This window comes from Astatotilapia calliptera, chromosome 1, assembly GCF_900246225.1.
Source record: "Astatotilapia calliptera chromosome 1, fAstCal1.2, whole genome shotgun sequence".
Lineage (NCBI taxonomy): Eukaryota > Metazoa > Chordata > Actinopteri > Cichliformes > Cichlidae > Astatotilapia > Astatotilapia calliptera.
In genome coordinates, this window is record NC_039302.1 from 13,041,836 (window position 1) to 13,062,797 (window position 20,962).

Below are 20,962 nucleotides of genomic sequence, written 5' to 3' on the forward strand. Positions count from 1 at the left end.
ATTGCTTTAGTTAAGTGTAGTTCATCACCCCCCAGACACGTTTTGGCTATCATGGATACTCGACATAGAAACTAAAAGCATTATGGGACGGAGGATAGAGAGAGATACTGCAGAGTGAGGAGAAAGAGTGTGTGTATGAGTGAGGGGGAGAGCTTATCCATACACAGAGATAGAAACATACATTCTTAGAAAGAGATAGTGAGTTTCAGTGACGCAGCAGACAAAGAATTATCAAGGGAGAAAGAAAACTGCAGCGTTTTGATTAAGCCCATCACACTGTGCTAAGACCATTTAGACTACAGACATCCATGCTTGGCCGTCTCTCAGCGGTCAGAGTCTTCACTCCTTCCCTGACCTCCTCATAGCCAGGAGCTCTAATCACTGTAAAACTGATTCATTAAAATCTGCTGTTAGTGAGAGGACACACACGCGGGTGAGCAAATGGACCACAGCCAATTATGTGATTCCCTGCCAGTTAGAAAGAGATTTAGGCATTAACTATCTCTGAGGAGGGAGACAGTGATCACTACAGCAGATCTACACATTATTATAGGTTGTGGAAGTGTGTGCACATCCATACAGAGTACATTGCTGGTTGCCTTGAAAAGACTCGGGTCACCAAGGGATCTGAAACTGTGTCCGAATCCGTGATGCAAACCTTCGTGGACTGTGCAGAAGAGAAATTGTAAAAGTTATGGGGAATGCAGCAGCTCGGTGCACGAATGTAAACACAGACACAGGAGGAGGATTAGGTGACAGAGATATTCAGGAGGATTATGTGAACCATGGCAATGAAAGAGGGATAGCTTCACCACTGTAGCTAACTGCAAGGACACTACTGGTATGTTACCTTAGCTTTGTTGTGAAATACAGTTTAAAGCAATGTCTGTTTAAACACTTAAAAAAAAAAAAAACATTGATGTTGTTGTGTACCGCATGTGTGTGTGTAAACATAGGCTGAGAAAAAGCTTTAGCATATGCAGTAATAGTATGCAAATTAGCTTCAGGCTCACATTACTTATGGTAATTAGCCATGTGAATCTGTGGTGGTTAATGCAGGGTAAAACATGCTAATCTGGTAAAGGTTGTAAGGTTTAAATGTAATTCAGGTCATTTTTTAATACTTCTACCATCCCAAATGACCCCCCCCCCTTCCAAAAAAGGAGGAGTTTACAGATGGTCTTGCAGATCAAGATATAACAGAAAGTTACAGGTTTGACAGATCGTTACGCTCCTGCTCTCCAACACTCAAGAGAACGTCAATGCTTCCTTAAAATGATTAAGAATTTATTTATTTATTTACTGATCACGTTTTGACCACCCTAAAAGATACCTTTCAAGTAAATGAAACGTGAATACAAAAGTTAATAGAGTGCTAATACAGCAGAGGAGCTTCTAAACTGTATATAAGAAGGAAAGAGTTGTGATATAAACAGTAATCACACCTGACAACGTTATCTCAAAAATTTTGAATTCAGTTTGAGGCTGCAAGTGGTTTCTGTTTGTGCTGCTGCTGAAGAAATATCCCCATGGAAAATGCTTTCCATTTGCTCTGTTTGATTCTTCAGAATGATAAGACAGGGAAAGGACTTAATCAGAGGCCTGTGGGCAGATTCAACCTCCCAAGAAAGTAAGAAGCCAATATAGTCTGACTAGGTGTGATTTCCATGTTACGTTTTACTATTTGAGGAATGAAGGAGAATCTTAGAACTGTCTAATACCACAAGAAACATGGGCTGTAGCTCAAGTCACAAGGGCCCTCCGCTGATTTTATGCAAGACAATATTCTACTTGACATAAAGACTACTGATGTCCTCCTTAATCTGCTCTGTGACTCTCAAAGAAAAAAAATACAGTATTGTGCCAGTAATACACTGTGCCAGTACTAGCCACATCTTCTTTATATTTTGTTAGGAAACTGGAATATCGGTGCAATGATTTAACGAAACACTCAAACATAAACAGGAATAACAAGCTTTCTTGTAATTTCTTTAAGTTGTCTTCAGATATAGTTTACTGTACATAATGTTCCTGATCTGAGCCAATCATTTCACGTTTAACTTTCAGATATTATTCATCTTTTGTAGCTCTCATGTAGTTTTTTTTTTTTAGGTCCGGCATCTCTTCTTTTATCGTTCATTTGTGCAGTTTCCTCAACATTTTTAAGGACACTCTGCACACCATGCAGAGATATGCCAGTTTGTTAGCTAATGATTCTTTGTCAATTTACTTGTTGGTGCAAATATAATTTTTAATGTCTGTCAAACTGTGTTATCTTTGGCATTTTTTACATGTTCATTCAAAGGAATGGAAGACATTATATGATTTTAGAACAGAAAAAGATACAATTTGAAATTAGTTCTTGTCTGTCATGTGCAGACACAACACTGATTCATAACTTGAGTAGAGTGTGTTTTTTACGCTTGATTGATTTGATTTGATTTGATTTGATTGAGGTCAGTTTTATGTGGCTTAACAACAAGAAAATTTTCTCTGAAAATAGTCAGGTTCAAGGACTGGACTGAAAGTAAGCAGAAAGGGATCAAATTTCTTAAGGACCTAGCGAGACCCCAGAGAACTATACCTTATTAAATTAAATTACCGGTGGAAGTCTGGCATTATAGTATAGCATAATAGAATAGAATAGAATAATAACTAAACACAAAGTATTGTTCAAGTTTAAGATGTTAAGTGTGGGAAATGCAGGTGTGTACTAGAAAAGGCGGTTCTAACAAAGATGTTATTTGCTTTCTTCTTGAACTGTTAACTCTTCTTGATTAATATTTTAAGATTGAGATATTTTGGCCAACAGAAAGCCGTGCTCTTACCCTTCACAATAGGGTGGTGTATTCTATTTTTGCACGTCACTGTAGTACAAAGTAAGAATGTACTACAAGAAGTAAATTTGTTTTTCTCCTTGCGTGAACATAACAATGGACATTTTTGAATGTTAAGTGGAAATTCATTTTTAATCAGGTATTTCCTTACTGGTCTAGAGTGGGATGCAATAGGGGATAAAAGTGCTTCATGCAGAAAGCAAAACAAGTACAGCACTTTGTTGGTAAGTAACAGGACAAACATTTTTTTCAAGACTCGTATGCATTTCCTTTTGTGCCTGTTAAGCCTTGGGTTTAGCTGTCATACTGTCATTTAAAGTTCAGGAATAATATGATGAAAGTAGGTTAGGTCTCTGAATTCCATTATTTTAAAACAATCTTAAAATAATCACAGAGACACACACATATATGGTGCTGTAGTACAATTAAAATATTGGCAGCCTTTACAGCTTTGTATGCTGCATTTACAACCTTGTGCTCTAGGCTTGGATTTCATGGATAATATGCTGGATCTCACAAAGAAAAGTGCTTTATGGCACTGAACAGAGGGAGAGCAGCTTTTACAATTTATTGTAATAGCAGATGGTGGAACAAGTGAAAGGTTGATGGTAAAATCACATCCAACATTCCATCTAACAGCCCCTTTAAAGTCTAACCGAACTTAATTTCTTCCCAAAGGACTGGAAATCTTGGATCTGTGATTTCTTTCACTTTTATTTCTCTTGTTACCTTTAGGGCATAAGAAATTTTTCTGAAGTGCGAGGCAGAATCAATACTGCAATATCAAGTGAACCTCTGTTAAACATCCAGCTGTATTTTCCCAGACCAGCAATTTGGGGTGTTCATTGTGAGGAGGTGAAAGGAGATCACGTTTCTGAAAGATGCTGTAGACATCAGTTAAATCTGAATTGTGGTTCAACATTAGCGGTTCAAAAATAAATTCAAAGTACAAAAATATCCTTTCACAGTCCTGACTTCATCACAGGTTAAAATGACATTACAGTTCCTGAATCTATTATTCTATCAGGGACTGTGCTCAATCTAAAGCATTGCCGACCTACTAAATGTTCAATTTGTCTCTGTGCAGTTCCAGATTTTCAAAGTCCAGGAGGTTTACATTTGCTGTAAAAATAGTGACACTGACAGGAAGCATTGAATTAGCTGACTTGGGTTTGTCTGCAAGCTACATCAGCCTGGAGATAATCTATCTGGACCATTAGCTTCGCTGACACACTTGACTTCATCTAATTCCCTGACACTAGGGATTGACCAGAGCAGATAACATCTGATGTCTTTGTGTTATTAATTGTGGATTACCTTATGTGGCCCTACTGTTGACTCATTTGAATTCTCTCTAATATTATTTCTTATCGCTTTGTGATTTATCACTGGCTGGGTTTGGCCTGCGGCTTTACGTTGATTCTTTCAGGTTCACTGTTGATTTACATATTCATGAGGAGAAGGTTCATTGCAACCCACAGATGAAGCTGCCAGATGCTCCTTTGATACAAGAAAGTGTTTTAATTATAGCAAATTACATATTTTTGACATTGGTGGATGGTTAACAAGATACTTATCCATAAGATATAAAAAGTAACAAGCTTTTAATTTCAACCTTCAGTAGCTTCAAAGGTTACAAATAGACTTTGCATTATATGCTAGTTCCACCTTATATCATCTTCTGCATATTTATTGTTTATTTTTGGCTATAGCATATCAGTTCTAGTTATATTATTAGAAATACTGTATTCCACATTAATAAGAGAAATGATGGGGCCAGAATTGAATGCATAATACTATGCTGTAAACAGGGCTGTTTTAAATATGTACACATGTTGTAAGGCTGTGGACCTTACAATAAGACGAGTAAAGTTATACAGTATGATTTAAAATTACTTTGCCTATAAAGTTTTACATCAATAGAAAAGATCATTGCAAAAAAACCCCCCCCAAAACAACAACAATACAGGGAGTGCAGAATTATTAGGCAAATGAGTATTTTGTCCACATCATCCTCTTCATGCATGTTGTCTTACTCCAAGCTGTATAGGCTCGAAAGCCCACTACCAATTAAGCATATTAGGTGATGTGCATCTCTGTAATGAGAAGGGGTGTGGTCTAATGACATCAACACCCTATATCAGGTGTGCATAATTATTAGGCAACGTCCTTTTCTTTGGCAAAATGGGTCAAAAGAAGGACTTGACAGGCTCAGAAAAGTCAAAAATAGTGAGATATCTTGCAGAGGGATGCAGCAGTCTCAAAATTGCAAAGCTTCTGAAGTGTGATCATCGAACAATCAAGCGTTTCATTCAAAATAGTCAACAGGGTCGCAAGAAGCGTGTGGAAAAACCAAGGCGCCAAATAACTGCCCATGAACTGAGAAAAGTCAAGCGTGCAGCTGCCAAGATGCCACTTGCCACCAGTTTGGCCATATCTCAGAGCTGCAACATCACTGGAGTGCCCAAAAGCACAAGGTGTGCAATACTCAGAGACATGGCCAAGGTAAGAAAGGCTGAAAGACGACCACCACTGAACAAGACACACAAGCTGAAACGTCAAGACTGGGCCAAGAAATATCTCAAGACTGGTTTTTCTAAGGTTTTATGGACTGATGAAATGAGAGTGAGTCTTGATGGGCCAGATGGATGGGCCCGTGGCTGGATTGGTAAAGGGCAGAGAGCTCCAGTCCGACTCAGACGCCAGCAAGGTGGAGGTGGAGTACTGGTTTGGGCTGGTATCATCAAAGATGAGCTTGTGGGGCCTTTTCGGGTTGAGGATGGAGTCAAGCTCAACTCCCAGTCCTACTGCCAGTTTCTGGAAGACACCTTCTTCAAGCAGTGGTACAGGAAGAAGTCTGCATCCTTCAAGAAAAACATGATTTTCATGCAGGACAATGCTCCATCACACGCGTCCAAGTACTCCACAGCGTGGCTGGCAAGAAAGGGTATAAAAGAAGAAAAACTAATGACATGGCCACCTTGTTCACCTGATCTGAACCCCATTGAGAACCTGTGGTCCATCATCAAATGTGAGATATACAAGGAGGGAAAACAGTACACCTCTCTGAACAGTGTCTGGGAGGCTGTGGTTGCTGCTGCACGCAATGTTGATGGTGAACAGATCAAAATACTGACAGAATCCATGGATGGCAGGCTTTTGAGTGTCCTTGCAAAGAAAGGTGGCTATATTGGTCGCTGATTTGTTTTTGGTTTTGTTTTTGAATGTCAGAAATGTATATTTGTGAATGTGGAGATGTTATATTGGTTTCACTGGTAAAAATAAATAATTGAAATGGGTATATATTTGTTTTTTGTTAAGTTGCCTAATAATTATGCACAGTAATAGTCACCTGCACACACAGATATCCCCCTAAAATAGCTAAAACTAAAAACAAACTAAAAACTACTTCCAAAAACATTCAGCTTTGATATTAATGAGTTTTTTGGGTTCATTGAGAACATGGTTGTTGTTCAATAATAAAATTATTCCTCAAAAATACAACTTGCCTATTAATTCTGCACTCCCCGTAATAGAAATGTTCTGTAACCAAAGCTGGGAGTGGTGGTTTCGCCTAAGTTTGGGACAGCTGCTGATGAAACAGATGAAAAGTTGTTCTTATTGTTGTATTTTCTACTGTGTTGGAGGTCACACACATAATAGTTACCTATAGGGTAACTGCATCAACAAGTCTGCAAGGTCACAACAAATTGGAGGGCATGTGAGTGCGTGGCGTTGTTTTCATTGTCTGATGATGATATTTATTTCATGCCGACTAAGACCTTCAAATACTTCTAGATAATAGCAAAGTACAACAATATATCACAATATAACGATGTCTTGATGTCACAATATAAGACATAGTGCATATGCAAACTTAAAATGACAGGAATGACAGGTTTGTTACACTTTGTCTTGTCACTTGTTAATTTTTCTTTTCACTGGTAAATGTGGAAAGTGAGAAGACCTGTTAGGTTATTGGTAGGAAAGAATCTATTTTTTGAATAAACTTGAACTCTCGAATTTACTTTCAAATACTGTAAGACCTATATATCAGGAGCAATTTACAATTAAACACTGATATTCCTGCCTCCAGAAAAGAATCAAGGATCCCATAAATGAGCCAAAAAATGACATTACATGTGAATATTCCTTCTACTTCAGCTGTAGCAATAATAAAATGAAGGTTTATGTTCTAACCCTCTCCAGCACACAGTGCAAGTTTGACAACTGCTAAAAACGTGCTGACAAATACGGGTATATTCTGACACTGTCAGCTGAAACACTCTCTAACATAAACATAAAAATTCTCAAACAGCATTCAGTAAGCTGACAAACACAAATCCATGAATCTTTTCAAGTGGCTGATGAAATTTTAATTGACGATCAGTGTCTGATGGTTAGGTTTTTGTCTGAGCCATGTGGGTATCCGCCTTCCTTTTTGGCATCAAACTGTGACTACTAGTGTCTGATAAGAAAAACCACAGACTAAAACAACTGCTTCCAATAGCAAACTTTGCGCTGATATCATTACAATTTAATGATATGATTCAATTAATTTTTGAGAAGGCCACTGACAAAGAACTCATGTGCCACATTTTGACTCAGTTAAATGGGAGCAAAGATGACCATAAGAGTTCACCTTTTTTTCATGGGGAAATAAACTATGATAGTGGCAAAACAAAAAAGAAATGCAAAATAATAAATAAACTGTTGGATGGATGGATGAAATCTATTCATCCACCCATTTTATAGCATAAATCAGTCACTGTGGTGTTGGCCACAACTGTCTATTCCAACTAAAAGACTGTAGAAAGCATTTGGAGCAGTTACTCTGGTTACAGACATTGTATAGTCGTCTCACTTTTTAACTACTCTACTGCCCTCCTTTTTCTGTAGCTCACCCAAGATAAAAGACAGAAAGGAGATATATACTCATTACTGTTACTCACCCCAACGCCAAGCATCAGGACACCTCAGTGACTTCACTTTTGATTCAGATTTTTAACTTTAGAGGTTCATGTGCAGGGTGCGACAAAACTGTTTTTTATCCATTATCCTTTTTATAAAAACTACTGAGCAACTCAGAGAGACAACAGAGAGATGCACACAGGGCATCCTACGATTACAGCACTCTGACTTCTGGGATACTGAAGAATGCTATCAATCTGTTATAATTACTTCTGCTATACAACTGCTTACTAAAAACCAAAAGGAGAGTATACAACATGCCAATTTTTAAGACTTTTACCAGTTGCCTGTTATCTTTCTCATTGATTTGAAATAGCTCTTTAATATTTATAATGGTGGTAGTGTGCACCATAGACTATAGATGATAAATGCTTTTAATTTATAGACCACAAAGCCTTCTCGGTTGCTTTTGTTCCTTTTGCTGTTCCTAAAAGCACAGCAGAAACATTGGATGGTGCTCTATACAGCCATTATACTCCAAACCACTGGAGCAGCCTTCCTGACTATTTGAGAGAAACTGAAAAAGGCAGTAATTCCATATTGACAGTTTAATCTGGATTCAATGAAATGTTTTATTGCTTTTAAAATATTTGAAATCACTTCTGCCAAGGAGCTTGTTTTTGTTGATGTTTGTTTGTCTGTTAGTCATTCTGTTAGCATGGATAGAAACTGAAGAGGCAGTTTTTATGAAGCTTGAAAAGAGATGGGCTAGAGCAGCGGTCCCCAACTCCTGGGCCTCGGACCGGTACCAGTCCGTGAGTCGCTTGGTACCGGGTCGCGAGAGTTGAGGCTCAGGTGTGAAATGTATGGTTTTCAGGGTTTTTATTGGTTTTCAGCGTTATTTTGTTATCGTTTTTATCGTTAACTCTGTTTTCCTGGGTCTTTTCACGTGTGTTATGAATAAATCTTCTTTTTTTTCGGTACCGGTAGTTTTATTTTGTTGTATTTATCCGCGACACATTAAAGGCCGGTCCGTGAAAATATTGTCGGGCATAAACCGGTCCATGGCGCAAAAAAGGTTGGGGATCGCTGGGCTAGAGGAAGAACTCACTATGTTTGGTACGGATCTGGTGATATTTAGAAGTGTATTGTTATTTTTTCTTACTCTTTTCTACTTTGCTTCATGTTCTTCATAGCACCACTAGGTCTTGGCGAGTGGTTTGTGAGTATTTGCAAGGAAGTTAGCATCTTCCTTGTAAACTATAGGTAACTGTGGCAACCTGCTGTGACCAAAGCAATTGCAACAAAGTTTTCAGAGCAGCGTAGCTTAAGGGACCAATTTCACTCAGTGACTGACAGTAGCCAACTGCAGCTACTCACCAGTCAGTTGGGGAATACTGAGTTTTCAATACCAGCTGGCAGTTGCCAGGGTGTCCCTGACAGGTCTCTAGACCTGTGTGAGAGGGGCCTAAAACAAAAGAATGGTTTATGTCATGAATGGTAACACCAAAGGTTTTACAGTGTTTTGAGGCAGAGCGTTCTCACTCCCGAGGCGTAACATGTCGACGTTTTGTCACGTCCCGCGGCGTTCCTGAGGAACGCGAAAGGAGACCTTCGGCGTACTTATGGTACGCGGCGGGTTATGGCTGGGAGTGTACCTGGTGTTATTATTTTTTAATAAATGAGTAGGATGTTTAATCAGAGCCACTGACTTTTGTGGAAGCCTGCACTCAATGACTGCTCTTCAGGCTTCAAATCAAACCAATTTGAACAATTACAGTTGCAATTCTTTTATGAAGTATTCTAACATTTGTAATTTGAGTATAGTAAAAGTATTTGCAACTTTTTTTTTTTTTAAAGTTTCAGCCCTTAATAGCAGTAGTACAGTAATATTGCAGTTAAGACATTTGAAGAAAGTGCTGCTTCCTTTTGATAACTGGCAATGCCATCCTTGGAGCTATGCACATTTGCTAGTGTTGCTGTTCAAGAGTTGACACATAAAAAGAGAAGTTGGCATTCAACTTAAACGTATACCGTGTCCTACCTGTAGGCTGTACAACATTCAATCTTGTAAACTGGTATTTTTCAAGAATGTAAGAATCCCCATCAGGAAGAGAGCAATTTAATACACTCAGTGCATGGAGCTTAGAGAATAATGTCCCTCATTCTATAGCTTGAACTGTATGTGGGCAATACCCTTTTTCTTTGTAAGCCATACACATAAATTGGATATAGCAGGATTTAGACTACTTCAAATTCTTACAACTATTCCACCCTTCATTGTCCAGGGTTCGATTTAATAGGGTGGAGTAGAGCAGATCTGAAAGTTGCTGTATTCGACTTACGTGGATGAAAACATTGCTTGGCCTCAAGGGTGAATGCTCAGTTGACTTAAACGCTGCACTTTTACTGCAACAGCGTCTTCAATTCACTGAATTCTTTTGAAGTAGAGCTGCAGTTCCAGATTGAACAAAGAACTTTTGACTAGATGGAGAACCAAAGACAGAGGCATACAGGAGACAGGCAGAAAATGTCTCTGTTGTGTAAGAATGGCTGTGGGGTTGTACACAAACTGTCTCTCACTGTTCTGACAGTGCAGCAGAAGTTTATATTTTTGTCAGTTTCTGCCTCGGTGGATTCCAGAGGAAATTATTCTTGTTTATGGGTAACTTAATTTTTAATTATAATGTTTGGTTATAAAGAGGTTACCATAATTAAGGTTACCATGATTAAAAACGAAACAAATAAGAAGCGATTGTTAAAAAAAGGAGTGACCAGTTGAAAAACCAACCTGATCTCAGAGAAATGAGCTGCACTGAAACAACTTTCCTCTCTTTCTGTATATGCCCCCTTAGGGAGGAAAGATGAAGTCCAACACTTGAGAGATAAAATATGTTCTTACAGCATATATGAAGAGCTCAGGCGAAAAAGAAAACTTTGTTTGTTGCTTGAATGTCAAACATTAGTGTGTTAGATAGTCAAAGAAACTGCTTTTTAAACAGCTGAAATGTTTGTTCAGCCAGGTTACAATTATCAGTATTGCAACTTGTTTCATCAGAAAAGCTGACCTCTCTGGCATCTCGATCTTATTTCAGCATCTTAGAACAGAGGTAATTCCAACTGTGCAGTAATGGGAGAGAATTGTTTTGTTAATGCATTCACTGTGTTCTCTGAACGACCTGCAGCAATCTGCCTTCTAGTTCCTGCACTCCAAATTCATAAAATCTGCTTATTAGAATTCTGCCACAAGTCCAGCTGAATTCCTTGAAGCCATTAGTGGTTGCTGAAAATGGTTTGGGCTGGCCTCAGCATCAATTGTAATGACAAGGACAGGGTGCCAAGGAGAATCAATGCTTCTCTGTGGCTCAAGAATTAAACTGTAACAGCAAGACTGCTCCCGCTGAATGCCGGACTCCCGTCTTTTTCAACCACTTAATTGATCAAGGTTTTATTTATCTTGTCACAAGATGTTAACCTAATTTGTTTTCCCATTTGCTCACAAAGCACCTTCATTGAACAGCCATGTTAACAATCCAGATGTATTTCTTTCTCAGCTTTGAACACAGTTACGAGATTGTGCTTTTACATATAGATGTTACACTTTTAAACTTTTATAAGTAATTATCATATCAAACATCATTTTAGTGTTATTATTTCCCACTATACATACGCATAGGGAGATTTTCTTTGTAGACTATTATTCTGTTTGTGTGTGAATAGCTAAAATGATTCCTTCTCCCTTTCTTCTTTATGAACAAAGCAGTGGTGCATCATGCACTCGTTTTCTTTTTTACTCTCCAACTATGCAAAAATGTAATTGGGTGATATCTTTTACTGCAATGCCTCCTGCATGCATTTCCATTACATTTCTGTCATAAAATACCCTCCTCACTGTTGTCAACTTAAATGGAATGTCAATACTTTGTGTGTGCAATAGGGAGCGTGGAAATGAGCTTAACACTGGGACCCATAAACATAAAGTTTAATGCCACCACCCATGAAAGGGCCAATCACAACATAGCTTTGCAAATCAAAGAATAATAATCACATAATTTCTTGCCTAGCCTTCTCAATAGCTTAATATAAATAACTTAGTAGCACCCTATGGTGTGCTTTCATTTCCTATCATCACCAATTTCCTTCTATCTTGGCCCCAAACGCTTTGCCTCTTTACCCTCAAAAGCCTGTTGTATATTCGTTTTCCAAGCTCTTTTTTCATTTATTATATGGACAAAAAAGACCAAAGTATAGAATAAAATCAGATTATCTTGTACAAAGAAGAGACTAAATTGTTGAATAACAGAGAGCACTTCTCAGCTGATGTCAGTCCAATGTCCAGAGGGGAATTCCCCACACAGGGACACTTTATAGGCTCATTTGCATTACTAGAGCTCCAACTGTAAGTCAGCAGGCTGCTAAGAAGGAGACTTCCATGCCAGCACAGGGTGATTATAGCTATAATATATTAACCAATAGCGAACAATTTTAAAGACAAGTCAGATGATAATGTGATTGATAAGCCTTTCCCGTAAGTCAACCGACTGTAGACCAATCTACACATTTTTTCTTCCACTGCCAGCTTTGTAGGTGTCCCCCTATCCATCTCATGAAAGAGATTTTTTAATTAAAATTTCACATCAAATCTTCCTAAAAACAAATTGTTTTGATATTTTGATATGATTAGTTAATAAATAAACAAGTAAATTGCTAATTTAATAAAAAATGATTGAAGAAATGCTTGAATAAGTCATATGCAAACTGTAATGCATTATGTGTCATACCATCTTCATAAGTCTTGCAAGATAAACACACAAGATAAACATCATGTAGTTCTCTTAGTGGTAGACACACACATGCACAGAACTTGTTGAGAAATTAATGTTTTCTCGTAATGTCAAGGAAGAGTGCATACAGTGGAATCTCCAAGGTAATTAAACAGAATTAAAGGTCTGCTGTGACTGGAAAAGCTTGGCAGGAATAGACTAATGGTAAAGTTAATTAAGGTGTGTTTTATCCCCCTAATGAAACTCATCTTCTCAGCTCACGGTATAGAGGAAAGTTCAAAAGAATAGCTTTACAAGTCCAGAGAGACTTTTAGCAGTATGTTGTTATTTTTACCTGTACATGTCGGTCATTAAAGAGCATTTTCACTGGGTTTACCAATGTAAAAACACTACCTTGTAATTGATTAACCCCCACCAGTTCGTCTGTGTGTTTTCAATTAGCTGTTCCAGAAAAAACACTAGACCTTTTTATCTTACATCTTGAAATTTTTAACTTAAGAGCTTCTATAAAATCTTGGTTTTATTTTGCAGATACCTTAAAAATATATAGATCCTACCTCCAAAAGAGCAAAACCTAGATCTCAAAGTGTATGTGCACTGCTTCCAAACTAATATGTTACCAGTATCAGAGTGCCAAAAACCAAAGTTCCTTGAGACTAACGCCATAAGCATGTCAATCCCCATAGATTCCCTTGATAAGAGACGAGACATGTTTAGATACTGGTACATGAAAAATTATTTCAGTATTCATATCAAGATTCAGTCTTCATAACAACTGTATGAGAGGTGAATATTTTAAATAGTAACCCATTTAAGTTTTATTAAGGCTACTAAGGGATGCTAACAACTTGATATTTAAGGCCACAAGTACTTGGACCCGCAGGCTATCTGCTGTGCATCACGTGAAAAGAGTCTCTGAACTGGACCCCTAAACCATGTTTGTGATATTGGTTGGTTTTCAAGATTCTTTTTATTGCAGCATCAAACAAACAGTGTGGCCAACTCAGTGGTGTTGTTCTGAAATTCCATGTCATTAATCAGCAGGTACCTTTGTTTGTATGACACACCCATAAACGAACATGCTGGTGCTTGTAATTCACCTTTTTTATTAAAATACGTTCCCTCCCAGTTCCCAAAGACAGGAAAAAAAGATGTGGAAGACCAAATTTTTGAGTCTTGATGTAGTGTGAAAGTACTCCTTCTATCCATCAAGGATCAGAAGTGATACTTTGTTGTAGCACCACCACTAAACTGTAGCATTAGCAGTATAAAGAATAAAATATAAATGCAAGAGTAGAGTCGTTACTAATAGATCTGATCTTTTACTATTTTCTGTTCAGGTATTGGGAAGTCTATTGAAACCTAATGTTACTGCCAGCACTTAATCAATCTAAATAACCTGCTTTATTCATGCACCTTATTTTTGTTGTCAGTGTTGACAGAATCACATACTGCAACCAAGAGTTTACCACAATCACTCTGACTATATCGAGTGAAAAATGATCAATTACAGTGTTGCCAACTCTCACTTCCCCTCTCTCTGTCACTTATCACGCTGGTGATAAATGGCTAGGTACTAATAAATAATCTCACATTCTGGGCGGTTTATGGAGAAGGACAGCCATTAATTAGAGTGACAGACAAGCGGAATATATTACGAAGATGCATAATGAAATCGGGGTTCTAAGTATTGCTTTACCCTATTCACCCATTTCCATTTCTTTCTCAAATAATTGGAAGAATTTGCTGGGGAACATTTGTGAGGAAAAGTTTGTTTTTATTGGTCTAGTAAAAGCAACACCAACACAAGTCTGCACAGTTCCAGTTTATTTAAACTTTTAAGAGATTTATACTGTTAAAAGTTTTAAAGGAACTAAAATTACCGTTAGCCACTCACAAATACTAGTTAACTGCTTACTCAAGGATACAGTGTTTCTGGTAAAATACTTCACTAAGGAGTAAATCTGTTGTGTAAATTGATAGCACATTTTGAAAATTTCATAAAGATGACACATCTAAGCAATGTGGACTAGGTTGCTGTCCCAGCTGGTAAACTATAAATGGAGTTGGTATATAGACTACGGCCCCAAAGTAACAATAAAATGACAGATTAGAAATCTGTATAACTATTTTAAATATATATTTAAAACATATTAAATATAATTTAATGAATATTTGTAATTATTTAACTTCTTGTGAAACTCCCCAAATTTTTTGGACTTAAAGAGGCCATTTGTTTCACAAATGGTTCACCAAGATGGTCTGCCATCTTTACTTACTATTAAAATAATTGTTGATGAATTTTTTTGTTATTACGGGCTGTAGAGCAAATTATAGGTACGGTTTTTTGGTTGATACTCCCTAATTTCTCCCTAATATTAAAGGTGATTTGATGTGTTTTTGTAGTATGGTGATTATATATAGGGGTTCACTAAAACAATTTGAGGTTGCACACATTCTTCCTGTACAGAAAATTAGATATTACTAACATAGTCAAAGAGCATGTTTCTCTTTTTTATGCTATAATAGTTTTAAATTGGGGGGGGGCAAACAAGCAATTAGTTCTTACAAGTATTTAAAGACCTAAAATAAAAAGCATGTAATATATGGATATAACCCTTAAAAGAAAATGACGTGGTTTCTACCCAACTATGTATACAGTCCATTACATTCTGTAAGTAGCTGTATGACTATAAAAAAAACCCTCGTTCGTTAATATTCAGAATATGTTTCCAGTTTATGTGTGTGCGGCTGCAGTTTACTTGTTTATGACATTTGATTATGATTATTTGTGTGAGTCAAGGCAGTTTTATGCCAAGAACAGCATGCAGCCTGATGGGCTCACTGGCATGTTTCCATTCAGCACAGATGAGCATAGCTCCTAAAAAGTCTCCACCTGTGTTGCATAGCTAAATAAAGCTGTGAGAAGTTAATACATTGGTAGACAAGCTATAAACAGATACCTCTGAATAAGTGCATGTGAGTTAACAGAGACAGACAACTGTCTTAAGTCAGCAAGCTCAGCTAACAATGTGGCCTTTGCTGATAAGAAGCACAAGTTGGATGCTGTGGTTCTGCTACCCAGATAACCCATTTCCTCCTTTCTCTCTGCTTCTGCTCTGTGTTGTTGGTCATCTGGAAGTCAGTTAAAGACAGTGATTTATGCCTGGAACTTCATGCGGCATAGCCTCATTACACACAGCCATTTTGAGAATCAGCAGATAATTACAGTATACATCATAGAGCTCATGGGGCCCAGCAGATTCAGACCATTCCACTAGCCTGTCATTTAGGGGAGAAGGCCCAAGGAAAAACAGGATTCTAACCTCATTTGCTCTTCATTTTATAGAAACTTCTGTTTAAATATGTTATGTATATAAAATTTACTTTTTTTTTTCTTTAATTGCTCTACTATAGATACTCAGTAACATTTCTGTACCTCCATGATGGTGACTGTTTTTTTGTGTTGTCCATTTGACTGTCCCATTCTTCACTCAAAATCAACTGATTCACTTTTAGATGCTGAAGCTTACTCTCACACTTCCAAATTCTAGTTTTTGCAACTCTGTGTTTTACTAATGCTATAGCTATGACAGCATTCAACACAAATATCAAAGGTAAACTTCACCGTGAAAGTATAATGTTTTGAAACTAGACTTTTCTGACAGTTCTTCAGAATCATAACCCAGGTTGCTCCAGAAGATAATTTAGTCAAGTGATCTGAACTGAAGTGAACTTAAATGAACTGAATTAATGACATTCAGATTTGGTGCTCACCTCGAAATTGATGGCAGGTTGAAGCGCACATATTCTAGAATTTGTAACTTCATTGCAAAAGCATACAGATCATATCTGCTGTTGTTACTACAGCTGTGCTTTTAATCAGGAATAGATTTTTTTGGCCAAACACTTAGAAACAACAGTTAAGAACAACATCCTGATTTCCATGTTTATTACATGTATGACTCTTGACAGACATGCATGTAACCTGAACACGACTGGCTGGTGGAGACAGAAAACAGTGAGGCTTAGTTTGTTCAGTCAAATAAAGGTGGTAAAGAGTTAATTTGAACAGTAAATTCAGTTTAAACAGTGATTAGTAAAAACATATTGTGTTTTTTACTCTGTTTAGTTACCTTATATTGGGTTTCGTGGACTCAACTACTTGTATAAATAACAACCAATCTAAAATGACACAGTGAGCAGTTCTAACCTTTTTTTTTCAATCTTCCATGAAGGGAACATTAACTCGTGCCCGAACTGAACTGAACCCTGAATATCTGGACCTTCGTCCTCGAGCTGAGCTGAACCCTGAATATTGGACCCCTTGCACCCCTTTAGTGAGTACTGATGGTCCCATTTCTACTAATCGCTCACTGTAGATTCACTTCATATAGTTTGTTATTTTTTAACAACTCTAATCATTTTGTGTTCCATTTTCACATCAGGTATCCATGAAGTAGCATATGAAAGCCTGTTATGGTGATGATTTTCTCATTCATGTTTCCATCCTTGTTCAGCCATGTTTCTCTGTGAGACACTGCAGTGAAATAGATTGCAGTTTCTTCATATTTCCTCCTTCTTCTCTATATAATGTTTAAATATGTTTTGCCTCCGAGTAACAGTGACATATTGTACTTACAACATCATTAAATATGGGGCCTAATGTGATGCTAATATTCATGCCATTTTTACTTGAGTAATAAGTATTTGTCTCATTACCTCCATGCTTGGAAAACACAGTGCTTGATAGTCATCTGGGGGTTGGAGGAGGTTGGCTTGTGTTGCTTTGCTTGCACAGTTGTGAATCTTAATGATGTCAGTTTTTCTTACTGTTATCAACCACACTATATCAACATGGAACAGGGGGTTTTGTAAACTTGGACTCCAACCATATTCTGCCTCCATTGCAATCTGCAGTGCTAAGTTTATTTATTTTTGTCCTGTTTTAACGCAGGAATAATTTGCTGCCTGTAAATTACTTACTCATCAGTGTATATTACACACAGCAGTAGTTAGAGGTTAATTTTCTGACCATTTATACAGCATATACCACCTTTGTGTAAAACTACTGTGAATGATTTGATGTTTTTCTTGAAGTTACTTAACGGGAGCCATCGATTAATTGTCTCATGTGCTGTAAGGGCAATGTGGACTAATATGTTTTGCCTTTTAAATTCGAAAGTAGATATATTACATTTAATTTCTTTAATTATTTATTTAACAGCAATATTGTTCACAATAGTTGTACTCCTTTTCTCAGCATTAAATATTTATTGCAAGTTGCTCACCCTTGGGGCTCACCATCAGCAAATGGGAAAAGATAACAAGGTGTTGGTATAAACACAATGAGGTCTCTCTTACCTAAACTCCCCTGGGTGGGAATCAAGTCCTGTGGTACACCATCGTGTTGCACTGATTGTACTTCTAGTAGCCAGAGTCAGCACAGACAACAGTTGGAATATTTTATTATCATGGAGCTTGAACCCTCGGTTCATTGTAAAAGCCAGTTTTAAAAATCATTCCTACGTGGACAGTTGATGTAGTGTGAGAGAAAGAGCACACTGTACACACCATAGGAGCTGAAATTAAATTAAACAAATGTCTTTGAGCATAAGAATTCCTTTCACTTCTCATCCCTTCATTTATAACTGCGCTATGTTTAACTTACAGCATTACTGGCCTCAGAGAGAAAGTAGGTGATCAAAATTCCTGAATAAAGTTCCATTCATCATCATAATGTGTATTAATGAACTACGAATGCTGCATATATGTAAATATCTCAGTCAGTATTTTGGAGCAAGCAAAACTCAAAAATTTGAACCAATACATTAAACCTACTAGATAAATAGAAACTCTTTTTTTCAGTTTGAAAAAAGATTCTAATGATTACGGATCCAGCAGTAACACGGCTTCCTTTCAAACAAAAGGATTCGTCATTGTGGATCTCTTGTTAGACAATAATTCATGTTGCATTCCAATAACAAGTGGTACTTTTCTTTTTCGTTAGAGACAGGTTTCTTTTATCATCCTGAGACATATTCCCCAAACATATACATGGCTGAGGGACCAATAATATGATAAATGGGGCAGTCCATGTTCTGTGTCTCGCTAAAGTTTATAAACTCAATATTTGGACTTTAGCCTGATTTAATGAACAGTATTTCTCAGACATCTCTCCCAAGCTGTATTCAGTCGGAGATCTATCTTTCTTTGTTGTAGCACTATGCTGTTTGCTTATTGGGCCTCACCGGACTAAAAAAAAATCTCAAAGACTACTTGCATGCGCATATACACAAATGCATGTGCAAACACACACTATCACCACTGAGGAGGCCCCTTTCTTCCAGCCCAAGAGGGAATGATGACTCTCATTATCGCCTCAAAGCAAGAAGGCCACAGTGCCCCTACTCAGCAGCCCTATTAAGTTACCAGACAGCTTTATTGTATTGGTGTTCGATAATTTCCTTTCCTCTGTCATTCGGAGTGCATAGGGGAGTTGTTGCATGGGGAGAAAGGGGTTGGGAATGTGGCAAGAACTAACGTGAAATGGCACAGCTGGCTGAAAATATTCCCTTCTCTGGTTGGTAAGTGCTTGGGCTGATTGTTTATTGTTTAAAAGTCCTTGGCCACACATGTGCATTCATTAATGGTTTAATTGTATTCAGAAATCATGTCTATAGAAATGGAGTATTGCAGTTATCATGTAAACTAGTCACAACACACATACATCCTCCAGAGTCATTTTAACAGCTGAATGAATCCATTAGCTAATTGGAAAAGTATCCTCGTAGACTGCTTTTGTCACAACGATTTATTGGGAATTTTGTCACTCCGTGGTCCTTGAAATCATAAAGATCAATGCATTTACTGCCATGTGATTATATCCATTGTAAAGTATTGGGGTAGGGGGAATCTAAAACAACCAGGATGCAGGCCACATGTCCCTGTAAGGATAAAACTATTAGATAAAGGATAAAATTACCAGAATACATTTAAAAATCAGTTATTTTTCCATTGTAAATTGCAAGACAGATGCCCTATGTAGTAAGTAACTGATGTTTCATGGGACTTTGTTTTTTGTTTATGACATCAGATTACTCTTATCTTGTTTCTGATAAGATTGTCTTTAATTACTGTAGTGGCATACTGGAAATTAAGTTTAACATCTTTAATTAAGTCTCTGAAAGTACAGGACTGAACAGTAGGTGTAAGAATTTGATGAAACTAGTCTGAGGTAACTTGAGACAAACCACCTACATATTACAGCTGAGAGAGGAAGCCTGTGCCATGGAGCTCCCGGCACACAGTTTTTGTACTGATGTTAATTCCAAAGGAGGTTTGGGTCTCCGCAGTTGCTGAATCATCAAAGTGTCAGCAAAAGTGTACCTTTGTAACCCCTCTTTATAACTGCTGTAGTCCCTGAACAGTTCAACTTTGCAAAAACACCACATAGAGTTGAGCATGGTGGTGTGATTTGTTTACAAATCTTTGTAAAGATGCTGCAAAGCTAGATGCTTTATTTTATACATCTGTCTGGAAGAGACTGTGTGGCCACTTATAGTACACCTGGATTAGAGGATGAAACATAATCTAACAATGGAGAGAATGTATCGTTAAAACTATGGTGCAGGATGTTCGGAATGCAAGTCCAGCTGCTAAGCTTAGATTAGTGATGTATTACGTACAATTTGATTTAATCAATCTGAAAGTGTCTTGACTGAAAATATTGATAAGACTAGAAAGGAAAGTAGACCTTCAGACTAATTTTTGTACTCATAAATTTAGGCAGCTTACTCTTACTCCATATAGCAGATAAAACAGCATGTGTGTGTTTTAACATGCTTGAAGTAATCATTGATTTTTGGAAAATTGTGACAAATCAGCGACTTTCAGGATTCATACAAGATTCCAGTTATGCATGCTTCCTCTTCTAAAGCGACATTAGGCATACTGTCAGGGACAATCTCTGTAGGTGTTTCTTTGGAAGCTGAAATGAACCAATGTCAGATAGAGTTATAACGTATACCTGTGTATAGGGCAACAGTTTTATTCTGTGAAATGTGCTTTATTGTCTGAAATGTACTTATTGATCAAGCTGGAAAATCACATTAGGAAAATGCTATAGATTCATACATCTATTAATGATTACAGTATTTAGACCATGATGAACTGCTTTAAGCAGAGATGAGGAAGAGTGTTTGGCCAGCTATACAATTGCAAAGAGCATTGTAAAACACAACTACACAGCAGTAAATAATGAATTAATCTTTCTGATGATGATTAACTCCTTTAGTCAGTTTTTAGATTGTGAGATCTCATGTTTTTTGTTGTTTTGTCTTTGGCAAGTATTCTGTCCAAAGTCAAACAATATCACTGAAAAATTAGTCAGTTTTGAATTAAAATGTGTGGCCTAATACACGGGTTTGG

The 20,962-nt window shown here is 37.4% G+C and overlaps 1 protein-coding gene across 3 annotated transcripts in view; it reads left to right on the forward strand.

The window, feature by feature from the left end:
• pcdh9 (protocadherin 9) overlaps window positions 1-20,962 on the forward strand; it is a 196,121-nt gene that overhangs the window by 40,141 nt on the left and 135,018 nt on the right. For all 3 annotated transcript variants that reach the window (XR_003272241.1, XM_026165123.1, XM_026165131.1), the window contains exon 3: window positions 16,771-16,872. Coding sequence is in view for 2 of the 3 variants with exons in the window: in XM_026165123.1 (XP_026020908.1) it covers window positions 16,771-16,872 (102 nt within the window). In the remaining variant the exon portion in view is untranslated. The remainder of the gene's footprint in view (window positions 1-16,770; window positions 16,873-20,962) is intronic.